A 15,216-nucleotide genomic window follows, 5' to 3' on the forward strand; every position below is an offset into this window, starting at 1 on the left:
ATTTCAACAGCTTGATTGGTAACTATATAAAATGCATTTATTAAGATCATGTTATCAAGTTTTGTGGAGTTCTTTGCATTAGTAAAGCTTATGCTACTTCAGATTTTACTGTCTTTCAAAGGCAAGGCGTGGCTTTAAGTAAATGATGCATTTTTGATCGAGAAAAAGCAAATAACTAAAAATCCAAATCATTAAAATAAAGGCATATAGATCAAATATGTGAACTTATTTTTGAAGATAACCCATTACATTATTAAATCACTGCATCATATAAAGATAGGAGGTAATGATTAAATGTTTTCACATTTGGAAATTTTTAGAGAAATATTATTTAAGTTTATTGAAATGGCAACACATTTTACTTCCTTAAGGGTAAGTAGAAAAACTACAATTAAAGACATGCTAAACCTACATATGGCAAATAACAAAATAAATCATCTTAAAAGTATAACAAATGCAAGAAAATCCTGTTGAAGACTGAGTTATCCTGTGTTTAAACCAAAAAGAGCAAAAAAGTTAGTTTGGTGTTAACGTATTAGTAGGAAAAAATAACTGAGGTATTTAATGGAAAGTACAGGCATACCTTGTGTTTGACTGAGAAAGATGAGAAGCAGAAGGCCTGTGATGGTATATATTGCCATTATTGATAAGAGAAAAGGGGAAGCTTCTCTCTTAAACATTGAAAAAGCTACAATTTCACATGTGCACATGCATTTCTTTCAAATACAATAGTACATTTTGTAAAATACTACAGATGCGCACATTTCCATTTTCTACGTATTTCTTTCTCCATCACCAAAACATGACAAGACAGTTAGATCTTATCTGCTCTTCCCAAAATATATTTTTCCTTATTTTTTTAAATACAGTTCTAGCAAATCACTTTCAGGACAGAGCTTATTTTCTGTTTCTCACCCTTTCCTACTTCTCATTCAATACTACCATTGTTTCCTCTGGTAGAAATACTTGTACTTTTAATTAATTTGTAGGCTTAAAGTCTTGACCTTGCATAAATCTGGGTAGCTCAACAAACTTTCTAGCTATAGCATCACCTTTCATTGCCATTTAGAAGGTCTTGTAAGCACAAGCTCTATAAACAGGTTAGCACCAAAATTTTACAAGATGCAGATCCAATTTTCTTACAGTTATCTTGTATGTAATGCTGCTGGAGCACTGCAATCTACAAGAGCAACCTCAGGAGAAAAAGCCATAATCAATATGCCCACATACATACACACACGATTAGCAAAGTGATTCTTGTATCAAATACAGAAAAAAAAGCAATTTCACATTTGCTCTTTTCACAAGACCATGAAGGAAGAGGCAAAGCAACAAAGTGGTAAGATGTAGATTCAGATCTTACTTTCATATGGAAACAGGTTAGTTTAATGACAGTAAAATTAAACAAACAAACAAAAAACGTTACAGCACGGCATTCCTCTCCTTCCTTAAAATGCCTGAAGGAAAAGATAGCCAGTTATTTAAGCTAAGTATAGTTTTATAATACACAACATAAAAGCAAGTCCCACCAACAGTCAACAGATAATAGAGGATCTGTGTCCCTGAATTATATGCACACTGTGTCAGGATACAAATGTATTATGCTTATATAAAAATATATTCAACATTCAATGAAGCATACTCTAAACTCTCCTAGGCCAACAGGAGATGGAAGTATAACTTTTTTCCACAGTACTTTTCAGATATTTGTCTGTGGGGTAATTATTTTTTATGCTAAAGAACAGTGACAAAATTTGTCTCTTTACTTTCAGGCTTTGATCTTTCATCCAGTTGCCAGGGAATCAAATCTCATTAGTCAGCATTTTAGTATTCCACATTAAGAAATATATCCATTTCAAATTGAGCTAATATTTTAAATCACTTTTAAGTTTATGCTTGAGAATTGGTTCAAGAGATAAAGTCAACTTAATCCTGTTTTACAGACTAGGAATAGAACAGCTAAAATGTAAATAATTACTGAAACGTTGCCTTCATTCTGCGTAGTGTGTCCTGAATTTTTCGAGAATGTTTTTCTGCTGGTATCTGATGGAAGTTGGCACAGTTGTCAGCTGCCAAGGCAGAAATGTCTGCATCTTTAAAATGAGTTATTCTATGTCTGAGGTAAGACTGGAGCTTGAAATCTGGTGTAAAAGTATATGGATTCTCTTGAAACGCACGAACTTGGCTCACAACTTTTGCGATATTTCTTGAAAGAAAATATGGTAAAAAATATTAGTTTGTTTTGCTTCTGACAGAAGAAAAAAGTTTGAAGGAAATTCAAAAGCATTGAGCATTTACTTATACAGTATCTGTCCACTTAGATGTCAAAATGACTGACATTTAAATTGCTAGATGGAAAATCTTGTGTTAGCTCTCATTATCTCATTAGACACCATTCTATTTTACAAAGTTAGGTGACGTAAATATATAGTTAAAACAATTACCTAAGTTTAGTCCACTTGTGAGCTCCGTTTGTCATTGTGAATCCTCCAGTTTCAAGTTGTTGGACATGCATAGCCAAAACATGGGCTGATGGAATTGTTGGAAGTGTTTTGTATCTTTCTCCTTCCATCAAACACAAGCTGTCACTTTTTAAAAACACCTGGTGTAAAAGCGTACACAGATAAATGTTTTGATAAGTATCAGGGTAGGCTTTATAAGATCTCTACTTCATCTGCTTACCACAACATTTCATTTTTAATAAATTTTTAACTATTGGTATTGAAGACAACACTTTGAACTAATCTGTTGGCAAACATTTTGAAATACAGAAACAAAGAAGGAACTTTAATCACAAACCATTACGTATACAATGTTTAAGTGTTTTGATTCACAGCCAAAATTGTGTTTTAGAATTTCTACCTGATTTTGAATCAGATAAATCAATAATATAATGCCTGTGATAAAATAAACACTTAATATTTTTCAAAACAGATTATAAAAATCCTGCTCAAATCCTCAGAAAATGTAATTCCTTAGTTTGCTTTGAAACAACTTTCTTGTATCCCGTGTGATTAAGAATCTTTTCTGAGAAAAAATGAAGTGAAAATGTAAACTTAGACCAAGAGCCAACAGTCCCAGAACAAGTTAAAATCTCCTTCATAATGCAAAAAAATAATTTTGTATTTCATCCTCCAGAAGCACCCATTTAGTCAGATATTGAATATTCTTCAACGCCAAAGAAATATTGTATGTTAAAGACTTTATACTATACCTCAACAGCTTTGAGTTCTTCCATTATTTCAGCTACTTTTGCAGGTAGGATTTTCCAGGCCTTACAATAAAACAAAATACATTGTTTTTTGCATTAATGTCTATATTGGAATGAGATTATGTTAAGCAAAATAGTTACAATAGAGAGCCCCAAACTTACTGGTAACTGTCGTACAATAAGATTTTCCAAGCCTGCTAGGATTTGCATCGCAGTAGCAAAATTTCTTTGTTCATAGCAGGATTTTGCTATAAGAAGAAATTTTGATAACAAGCTCACCTGCAGCTGGAAAAAAAATAAGAAAAAAATAAACTTTTTTTTTTAGTTCATGTGAATTTGGAAACTATCAAATTAAGTCAATTGCTAGCAAAATGCTTCATCAGTATATTGCCTCAGTTTGGAATGAGAAATTAGGCTTAATGATTTCATAGAAATGAAGTACCCTTGCAAGTATTGGATGATGCTAAGCCATGCCCAGGGTTTACTGTTGTTAATTTCTTGATTTTATTGCTCTTACAAGGCTGAAAAGAGGCACTAGAAGAAAACAGCAGAGGAAAAGTAAAGGACTAGCAACACTGCTCATTGAAATACATTTACATACTGTCTGCTAACTGGTCACTTATGTTTAAAAGTTGTCAAAACATGCAGACTTTAACCAAAACTATATGACCAACCAAACTATACTGCCTGTTAGAAAAATATATTGTGAATATATTCCGCCAGGATTTGTTTAGGACATTTGTTTAAATTGTCCACCTCACATATATTTTGAGAAATGTGATAAACAGGGAAGCTCGATTAAAACCTAATAAATAATGAAACAGAAAGAGTGATAAGGGAACTGAGATGTTTGGCCTCCAAACTCCCAGAGCTAAAAATAAAATAATTGTGAGCAGATGCAGACTCATGTTTTTCAGTGGTTAGAAAGGAATCAACTGGTAGCTCCCCGATACTAATAGACACATATTTGCTAAGATATTTTTCCAGGATTCAGTTCAGAATTCAAAGTACTAATCAAGTTGATAGTTTGACAGAAAGTCACTCTTTAAAGAGGTATATAAGCAACATGCACAGTTCTGAAATTTCAGTTAATCACAAGATTCAACAGCTGTTGGTTTTGAAAAAAGTGAGATCTGCATAGACATGAAAATTTAATAGAATCAAGTTACCTCTGAAATGTACTATTACATAAATCTACAAAGTGACTGAAAATTAAATTAAATGAAAAGAAGAAAAGAGAGAGATATCTTCTTTCATATTTTATCAGAATTATTGACTGTATTAACATCCCTTCATCACAAGTTTTTCTTTTTTCTGTCTCAAAGGTCTCTTACGAAAGTCAGACAACTCTTTTTCCTCAGCAACCCATTTCTTATGTTCTATTAACACCTGCTACTAAAAAACATCTAAAACATCAAACAGACCCTCTTAATTACAATAAACTAAGCTGTTAACTTCACAGGTGTATTTTAGAACACTTTTTCAGGTTTTATACATAGCATTATATATTAACATACGCATATACATTAACAAATAAATGCTTCATAATTAATAATACAATAAAACAATGATTAACCTTAGATGTGTGACATGTTACAATTTCAGCAGCAACCCAGGTACTGGTACTGTCTGCATTTCTCAGTAATTGTAGAAGGTACTGGTCCTGTATGCACTTCGATAGAAACAGATTACAGACTTTAAATGAAACTTCCTCAGCAGAAACAGCTCTACGGAAAGGGTGGAAGAAAAGAAAAATAAGTCATGTTGACTTTTTTTTTTGAAGGTAAGGTGCCAATTTCTAACCATTTAAAATAATTTTGCAGTGCTTGCAGTTCTGACTTTGTAACTTTTTACAATGTACTTAGGGAGCTATGTTACTTTTTATAGAAGAAAGATAATCATACGTGTAATCACATGTATATGTGATTACACAATAAACATATACAGTAGATACTTCTGTATATAAAGGCACCTTCACCCGCTTATTACCAAATAAAATTGTTAAAGCAGTAAAAAACACCCTAATAAAATCACAGCCAGTAAGCTCATTAAAAACTGCTGTTATTAAAGAAATTGAGCCAGTTATTTAGTGGTGCCAATTTTTTTTCCATGTCTGAACCTCAAATCAGTATAAATCAGGTGATTTAACCTCTGCCTTTCAACAATCTGTAACAGATGATCCTTAGAAAAGTCTACTACAAGTAATGTAATTAATAAGTACTAATTAGAAGCTAGCTGAATCCACTGAGTATATAAGTACTAGAGCATAAATAAAATATAATTGAGTCCATGTGGCCAGATGAAAACATTAATTATCATTTAGCAAATAAATTTAAATAGGTTGGTAACCATTCTACATTCTAACAACTCTAGGAAACTACTTTTGTATCTATGAAGACTGATACTTTATTTACCTAGCAGTGCAAAATGAACATTGCACTGGGAGGTTGTGGGGTCCCAATCCACATTCAGAACCCACAAAAGAGCACACAAATCCCAGGTAACCTGCACCAGCTGGCCTTGCTTAAGGCAGGGCTGGACATACTGCAGTATGTGATCCTGGGAAGTCTTTTCCCACCCCGTGGTTCTATAGTTGTCATTTCTATGCATGCATGCGCCACACGTGCATGCACATTATCAAGTAACCTGTTTCAGAAGCCATTGTACTTCTTTTTCTCTCCAAAAATAAAGATCTCTGAAGCAACACCAACAACACAAATCTTCCACAATATTTAGGCCTGGCCCACTATAGATTTCAAAGAAATCACCTTGCATACGTGACAAATCACATACATATGCATGCATAGGTACATATATATATTTATATATATATATAAAAAATATATATATGTACTTATATATATATATATTTATATATAAATATATATATATATTTATATATATATACATATATTACGTATGTGCGTGTGTACATATATATATATGTACACACGCACATACGTAATGTCTCCTGAAATTCAAAAATATATGTAATCAGAATATCTACATATCTACCTAGCCCCCCACCCCAAAAAAGTATTTAAAAATGTTTCTCTCTTCCCAGATATATTATATATATGTTATAATATACCAGATATATTACATATATAAGTTATAATAAGTTATTATGCATTATATATATCTAAGTGATAATAACTTATTATGCATGACTGTAATAGAGGGACAGTTAAAATAAGAAACTTACTTTTGGACAGGAACACATTTGTCTTTAACACCAAGTGCTCTTGAATTTAGAAAATGTACTGGATGACATTTATGAAATAATTCCTAAACAAAAAGAACAAGATGTATCTGTTAGATCTAGCAGTTCTTTTAAAATGCTAGGGGATAAAAATGTCTGATTTCTTTTTTATTCGTTGTTCTTTCTTCAGCAAATTGATCAGATGGATCACTGTCTAAGAATGGAATTAGCCATTCTATGTTTTACCACAGAGATTTCAAGACAAAAATGGAGTATTTTATTTCAAAGTGTAGTGAAATATTGGAAGCCTACTAAGCTTGAAATGGGGTGGAAAATGGTAGAGAAAGGAGATAGAGTATATAACAGGAAGACAGATGTCATTTGTATTTCCAAGTAAACCTAATCCTTTGTACCTGTTGCAGTAATGTCAGCTGGCAACAAAGCTGTTGTGCACTGTATTCTGTTAAAATATACGGTCCGAGTTCATCAGCTTTAGCAAAGGAGACTGGAAATTCTTCTGTAAAACTGCTATAGCATGGCTTTGGCAAAACCGATGAAATAGTGTAAAGTCGCTCCCTCTGATACTGTGCTATTGGTCCCATACCTTTGGAAAGTTTCCAGTTAAAGTTCTGTAGAAAAAAATATGTAAAGCTACAACTTCTCTAAAGCTAACATTGTGTAAGTTCCTTGATGTAAGTTTCTGGAACATTTTGTTAGAGAAAGATCTTTTTGGCTGCAAAACTCTTCAGTTAATCTTCAGGGTTACAATGGACACTTTGGTTTATACACATTGCTATTTTAAGCAAATATAATACACATGGGTAATGAATCTGAGCTACCAGATCTCAATCAACAATTGGTATTTAAGCCAAATTTCTGTGTTTTCAAACTTACTGCCATACAATGATATATATTCTGAAATTTTATACGTGAGTCACACGCTAATATCAACAATGAAGAGTAAAAATTCCTCTCAGAATTTGGATTATCTAAAGCTATTATTACTGAAAGAATTGACAGGGCACAATTAAGACAGAATCCTAATTTATACAACTTTATAGGCTTTCAATAATTTCAAAAGATTTAAAATACAGGTATATAAACATTACTAAATCGGGATCTAGACCTTAAGCTGGATTTTTACTGTCAAAAAACAGTATGTGGAAATGTGCTCCACATAGTACAGTCCATAGGACACACCTTTCTGGAAACATCTTCTGAGAGTTTTTTATACATGGAGTGCAATGTTCTTCTGTCCTCCTCCCCTTCTTCGCATTTGTCCATGCTGGAGCACAGCTGAGCACTGTCATTTTTCCTGGCAGAAGCATCCTCAAGCAATGACAACAAGCGTTCACCATAGCCATTTAATGGAGCTACCTGTAAACACAAAACAGGTTAACAGAAAATTGAACTCAATTTCTTGTAAATTATAAGCAAGAAAGACAATACAAGTATTTTTTTGGTTTGTCTGGTTTGTCCAAAACCAGATGTATTGACTATGGTTATCAAAAATAGCACTGGTCTTTTTTGTACTTTACTATAGTTGTAATTAGGACTTTTTTTTTTAGTTTTATTTTATTTTATTTTATTATTTATTTATTTATTTACTCCTTAAAGATTGCACTAAAATTCTTGTTTACCTTGGAAGAAATAAATTCTTTTAGGGTACATAAAAGGTCTGCATTTGTTGCAAAGTCTACACTGTAACAGTCTTCAATCCAAGCCTGCAGGATGTAGAAACTGCGGTTACATATTTTGGTAAGTGATGTGGAAGGATCCAGGCTTGCACTGGTGAGAAGAAAAAGACACTTATTGCACCAGAATTTATATCCAATTCCAATTTAAAAATAAATGCTGGAAAAACTGAAAATATTATTTGGTATTGAGTGTACTATCTTAAATTCTTGTTTCATATTTCTAGAATCCATGACTCTGTGCAAACAAAGCTGTCATTGTGCTTACTAACCAACTGAACAACTGGGAAAAACAAGACTCAGAATTCAGAAAATAAAAGATGACAGCATATTGCCAAATATAGCACTTGCTCTAATTTCACTCTCACACGCCAATCTTATAAAAACAAACACCGAAAAATGAATTTAATTAAGTAGGTCTTTCCAGAAACATCTGCTTGTTACTTGGGGGGAAAAATAGTTGTGTTTTGATAATATTTTTCATGGGAAGTTACCGTACCTGGATAAAGTGCTGCTGATTCTATCAATAAGAAACTGCAAAAATTCTTCTTGTGTGCAGAAATAGCGAAATGTGTAGAGAAACTGCTGTACATAGCCTTCTAAAAATGCATTTCTGTGAAGCACAAGAAAAGCTTCAGACAAGCAAGAATGCAATTTCTTCTCGCATCAGAGTACAGCAACAGCAAAAATTGTCAAAACATCAAGAACTAGCAAGGATTTCAAACTGAAGCTCTATGGAAAATTTTGATTTCTTTTTATTTTTACACATGAATATTGTGTTTGTCAACAGTAGAAGTACAAATTGAACATGCTTATTATATACCCATTAGAAATGATAGTATTATATATGCGTGTGTATATATACATATATATATATATGTATAAATACATATATGTACATACATATTCATAGATACCTTAAGACAAGTCAATTTCTATGTCTACCTGATGGCCTACTGCAAACTATGAGAGTTTGAGTTTGCTGAACGTGGAAACTTTGATTCCAAAACAATTTGTTCACTTTGTGCAAAATATTAACTACCAGAAACAGCAGTAACTGGCTCTAAGAGTCAGGACAAGCTGGGAGTAGTGCACTTTGCTTACTCTTACTTGCCTCTAAACTTCCTCTACAATTTAAAATGCTGTATTTTATTTCCAGCTTTCAGAAATAATGCTGCAATCTTGCTTCTTTCTGACTGCTCAAAATGGGTGAAAATACGAATTACAGGTTACCTGGTGTCTTTTGCTTTTAGAATCTTACAGTAGCACAAGACTGATGGAGTCTCTCAAGCAGTTTCTGTCCTCCTTACCTGAGGTACCATAAAACAATAATTTAACCCAGCTGAGGGTTAAAGGACAATTTTGTTCTCACCTAAGCCCTTAGATAAGCTTGTATCTTGATAATTCCCAAAGTCTGGGTCAGAAATCTATAAAGCAAAATCTATAGATATTCATATCCAAACTCTATTAGTAAGAACGACTGAATTGTATGTTCCGAAGAATTATTAAACTAGTGGCAATAACAAAGCCACAATTCCATGGCAACTATCAGAAACAAACTTCAAATAAGTAAAGGATAAAAGAACTGTAAAGTTATTAGTTTTTGATTTATTATCAATTGCTTGAGTTTTAATCAAATCCAAACTTAGTAATTTGGCTTATTTCTTATCAGTCTTTTTTTTTTTTTTTTTTTTTTTTTACCATTTTCATGCCCATTTCTGCAAATAAGTGTGCACAGAAATAACATTAAACTTGAAAGCAGAAAGGAAAATTTATGCAATGCTGTGTAACCAAGATTTATCCCAGACACTATATCTTTTTAAAAATTAATAAATATGACTCATCGCACTCCCAATTAATGATGTACAGAATGCACTATACCTAGAATATAAATAAGCCATTAAACCAAGTGGTGTCCCAGCCTGCAGAACTCTTATTCCATTTTGATTATTGCATTTATGTTTCTCTGTATTATAGTAAATAAGCAATGATGACTCATCCGTAGGTGCCACATCCATGGTCTCAGTTCTCCTGTTGTGAATGACTGTAGGAAGCACACAGGATTCCACACCCCACTGTTCTGCATACATGATCTGCTCAGAGAGGCAAACCCATGCAAAATTAAAATGTAGGAAAATGATCAGGAAAATCCGTGCAAGGTGTGCTTTACTCAATCTAAAGCCAAACCACATTTTATACAATTTTTCTTTTTAAACACTGCCTTTAATCATTCTTTCAAACCTTCCTTAATTTGGCACTTTGACAACAACCACTTCACAGCTCATACATTGACTTAAGTGGACAATGACACTAATACAGTATAGAAATTACCAATAAAACCAAAGCAAAATAAAGTCTGACTTGCCTGCATGTATTTCCTCACCAGTTCAAGAAACTGCACCTTTGATTTCATCTCCTGTAGCTGTCCTCTCAATTTGGTCAACATAGATCTAGTTTCAGGACCTTTAGATTGAAAACACACAAAGCATACAAACATCAATTATTCTGATATACAGGGAAAAATTCTTGAATGATATAAATATGCACCCGTTTCATTACTGACAATTTGTTGTAATCTTACTTTTGCTTCTTCTTTCTTTCTGCAATAGTTTCTGGTAAAACTGTATGGTCTTTCTGTAATTTTTTGTCTCCATCATTAGCAATTGTTCTAGTTCCTATTTAAAGAGAAAAATGATTCTGATCATAATGGTAAATACAAAGTTCTGATAGGAAAGTTTTAGTGTAGTTATTTTTGTACAAAAAAGTGAACATCCAAACAGACAAGAATATGCTATTAGCCAAGCAGAATTCCCTTTCACACCTGCACTTAGAGACAAATTACAGAAAACATCACCTTCCCCAGGAAAGTAATAGTTATACGACAGTTCTACATGTTATGAACTGGAGCTAGTGTATGTATGATGACACAACATTGAAGTTTGTCTGAATCCATTTATATCAATATGCCTTGAGTTACAATTGCACTTATCTGTTTGTTTTCAAGAACTTTTTTTTTTTTTTTTATTGACACTAAGCAGGCATCCAGAACTCTTTTTTTTTTTTTTTTTTTCAGTTACACCCCAGAAATGCTCTGTTAAGCAGCTGGCCTATATTTGTAGCAAGAACTGAATGTTTTATTGAAGCAACAGTTTCCAAATCAGTATGGTTACGTTATATTATGCATCTGAGTCAGAAGGCAGCCAGGAGAGCTGCTTTACAAAGGACACCTCAATTTTGAAGTTCAATTCAATATAAAATTGATAAATAAAAAAATTGATAAATATATCAATATATAAATATTTTATAGTTATGTGTTTTATATAATAAATAAGAATGATTTTTCTCTTAAATTATATAACTTAAGCAAGGAAAAGAAATGAAAGTAGATCCTACTCATCACAATTTATCCAGTTAGTGTAAACATTTATATTTGTTTGCATATCAAAAGTTTATTTTTTTTTCTAGCCAATGAAAATGGGCATCCATATTGAAAGCTTCAGATCTGTTATGAAACAAGTAACAGTATGTGTTGTCATTTTTGAAAGTGGTGGCTTTTGCACTTGTGTCCTAAGTTAACTACCAATGACCCAATTACATGAAACAGCATTTCAAATGGAAAAGTTGACTAAATGCAGCAGACAGAACTCCCACAAGCAGAGTGATCAAAAACACATAGCTCAGAGCTAACATATCAAACAACAGATTGGTAAATAGGTTAGCTTTAATGGGATGGACTTACTGGAAATTAATTTGAGTTTGAGAAAAATCTGTCACTGTTTTTCACAAAAGCTCAAAAGGCTTAACAACATAGTTCATTAGTAGCAAGTCACAAAATCCCTGTGGATTTTTAAAAGAATTACCATTACACAGTCACCATGTAGAGAACAGTGAAAGCACAGAAAAACTATTATCTAGATTCTGAATCAAAGACAGCTTGATTTACTTAAAGGTTTGTTTTCATTTCATCAGTTAAAGTGAAAACAAGTTGATTAAAAGAATATAATCACAGAAAGAGACTCAGAAAGAGTGGCTATTTTCTGATGTTTGGAATCTAATAGGTATTTTAGGAAGTGGCTTGTCCCTTAAATAACTTTAGATGACTAGCAATGAAGTCAGAAGCAAGGCACATTAATTCCCAGTCCATTCTAGAATGTCTTCCATTTTAGGTCTAGCATATAAACATTTTTGATGAACTCACATATTCAGTTGTTATTTGATGAAATTCTACATCCTCTGAAGAGCATTTAACTTGTCAGGACGCTTTTCTACAGAACATCGCTAAGTCTAAGGAACGAAGTAATGATTTATTTTTTTCCACTGGGAAATTTGCAGATTCAAACTATCCATGACAAAACAGGACTTTTTATATGCTGAGGAGTGGCTTCACCAAAGGATACAGAATATTGGCAGAACAGAAAGGAAAATAGGAAAAAGAATGGTAAAGGGAAAACTGTGGACAGAATATGTAAAGCTTTTGCTAGAAATCTTGTAGTCATTGGCTGGATGCACAGAAGTCTGGCAGAGACTGAGAAGTAGCTTATGAGATCTAGAGAGAGAACTGAAACTCAGTGTGGGCAAAGAGGATAAGGGTGAAGGCTTGGGGCTGCAAGAGAACTGCAAGCAAGCTTATCAGAGTACAGAAAAAAACACAACACTTCTTATTGTGAGGGCTGAGTTGGACTTCCCTCTAGAGAAATGGCAGCCCTCGCAGTCACCTCCCGTTCTTGCTCTAGTGCAAGGACTTGAACTGGTTTGCCTGGATGTGTCCTGTGCCAAGGAGCAAAATCAGCAGCTCCTGGACCAGAGGTAGGGGACAAGCTTGTGTAAGGAGCAATACAGATGCGGGGGAGGATGCATAAGGAGAGTGACAACAGTTTGTAAACTTCTAAGAGAACTAAGTAAGCCCAAAGCTTTTTAATTGAATTTGAATAAAAATTAAACTAACTTTTCTAAATTAAGGTGAACCTTTGCTGAACCTTAGAACTGCAAGATACTATCTGATAAACGCCTACACAGTAAAACATTAATAATCATTATGACAGTAAAAGTGTCACCTTTGATCCATAGATATTTTACTTTTTGTGCTAGTTACTTCACATTTGTTCTAAACAGAAGGGTATGTATTACCACTTTTTGGAATCATATTAGCTGATGAATCCCATTGTTAATATAACAAATGTGTTCTACTTTTTATATTTAATTAAATCATAACCTATCTAAGGTGCAGGCAGTATTTAACAGGTTTGAGCAGAATAATAGAAATGTTAATTATTTTTATGGCATTTGATTCTGTCATAAATTAAATTATACCAAATAATATGTTCTGGCAATTAGCGTTTCTCTCAACCCAATTTTATCAAACCTACTTACAGGTATCCAAATTTAAATAAATAAATAAATTTAACTGCATTTAGTTTTAAAGGGTGAATAAAACAAACAAACAAACAAACAAAAAAAAACACATTCAAATGATTCAATATCTATTAGAGAGATAAGACCATTAATGAGATATATATGTTTCCAAAACTGAATTTTCTTGTATGGTTAAACTCTCATTAAGTATTCAATTACTGTTGCAGACAAGAATAAATGAACTGAATAAATAAACCTATCCTTATCACAGGATAGTGCCACTAAGTCAGGACAACTGTAGTTATGCCCAAATGACTAATAATAAATTCACTCTTTGAAATAGAAACCCCTAAACACTGATTTAGCACACTTTGCCACAGAGTTGTAGAATCAGATCAACTTTATTGTTGACCTTTTAAAAACACAGCAAGGGAGGAAGACTGTCAGCAACCTGGGACAAAAAACAGTTTGATATCACAGAATCACAGAATTGTCTAGGTTGGAAGAGACCTCAAGATCATTGAGTCCAACCTCTGACCGAACACCAACAAGTCCTCCACTAAACCATATCGCTAAGTTCAACATCTAAACATCTTTTAAAGACCTCCAGGGATGGTGACTCCAACACTATCCTGGGCAGCCCATTCCAATGCCTCACAACACTCTCAGTAAAGTTCTTCCTAACATCCAGCCTAAAACACCCCTGGCACAACTTTAGCCCGTTCCCCCTCGTCCTGTCACTAGGCACGTGGGAAAATAGACCAACCCCCATCTCTCTATAGCCTCCTTTAATGTACTTATAAAGAGCGATAAGGTTGCCCCTGAGCCTCCTCTTCTCCAGGCTGAACAAACCCAGCTCCCTCAGCCACTCCTCGTAGGACTTGTTCTCCAGACCCCTCACCAGCTTCGTCATCCTTCTCTGGACTCCTTCAAGCACCTCGATGTCCTTCTTGTAGCAAGGGGCACAAAACTGGACACGATACTCGAGGTGCGGCCTCACCAGAGCTGAGTACAGGGGGACAATCACTTCCCTAGACCTGCTGGCCACACTGCTTCTTATGCAAGCCAGGATGCCGTTGGCCTTCTTGGCCACTTGAGAACACTGCTGGCTCATATTCAGCCGACTCTTTCTCTGCCTGGCAGCTTTCCAACCACTCCTTTCCCAGCCTGTAGCTCTGCTTGGGGTTATTGTGCCCCAGGTGCAGGACCCGGCACTTGGCCTTGTTGAACTTCATGCAGTTGACCTCAGACCATCGGTCCAGCCTATCCAGATCCTCCTGCAGAGCATTCCTACCCTTGAGCACATGGACACACGCACCTAACTTGGTGTCACCTGCAAACTTACTGAGGGTGCACTCAATCCCCTCATCCAGATCATCAATAAAGATATTAAAGAGGACCGGCCCCAGTACCGAGCCCTGGGGGACGCCACTAGTGACCTGCCTCCAATGGGATTTGGCTCCATTCACCACGACTCTTTGGGCAGTTTTTATCTATCCGTCCAGTTTTTATCCCAACAAAGCGTACGCCAGTCCAAGCCACGAGCAGCCAGTTTCTTGAGGAGAATGCTGTGGGAAACGGTGTCAAAAGCCTTGCTGAAGTCAAGGTAGACCACATCCACAGCCTTTCCCTCATCCACCAAGCGCATCACTTTGTCATAGAAGGAGATCAGGTTCGTCAAGCAGGACCCGCCTTTCATAAACCCATGCTGACTGGGCCTGATCACCTGGTTGCCCTGCAAGTGCTGCGTGATGACA

The 15,216-nt window shown here is 34.6% G+C and overlaps 1 protein-coding gene across 1 annotated transcript in view; it reads right to left on the reverse strand.

Annotated features, from left to right (window-relative positions):
* Positions 1-1,974: 1,974 nt before the first annotated feature.
* KNDC1 (kinase non-catalytic C-lobe domain containing 1) overlaps positions 1,975-15,216 on the reverse strand; it is a gene marked incomplete at both ends in the record, with an annotated part of 60,135 nt that continues 46,893 nt past the window's right edge. Inside the window, 13 exons of the mRNA XM_084289933.1 lie at positions 1,975-2,206; positions 2,445-2,602; positions 3,215-3,274; positions 3,374-3,496; positions 4,788-4,938; positions 6,417-6,499; positions 6,827-7,042; positions 7,614-7,790; positions 8,054-8,201; positions 8,607-8,720; positions 9,989-10,200; positions 10,473-10,570; positions 10,689-10,782. Of these exons, the coding sequence (XP_084146059.1) occupies positions 1,975-2,206; positions 2,445-2,602; positions 3,215-3,274; positions 3,374-3,496; positions 4,788-4,938; positions 6,417-6,499; positions 6,827-7,042; positions 7,614-7,790; positions 8,054-8,201; positions 8,607-8,720; positions 9,989-10,200; positions 10,473-10,570; positions 10,689-10,782 (1,866 nt within the window). The remainder of the gene's footprint in view (positions 2,207-2,444; positions 2,603-3,214; positions 3,275-3,373; positions 3,497-4,787; positions 4,939-6,416; positions 6,500-6,826; positions 7,043-7,613; positions 7,791-8,053; positions 8,202-8,606; positions 8,721-9,988; positions 10,201-10,472; positions 10,571-10,688; positions 10,783-15,216) is intronic.

Source organism: Netta rufina (assembly GCF_964035555.1).
Source record: "Netta rufina genome assembly, chromosome: 7".
Taxonomy (NCBI): domain Eukaryota; kingdom Metazoa; phylum Chordata; class Aves; order Anseriformes; family Anatidae; genus Netta; species Netta rufina.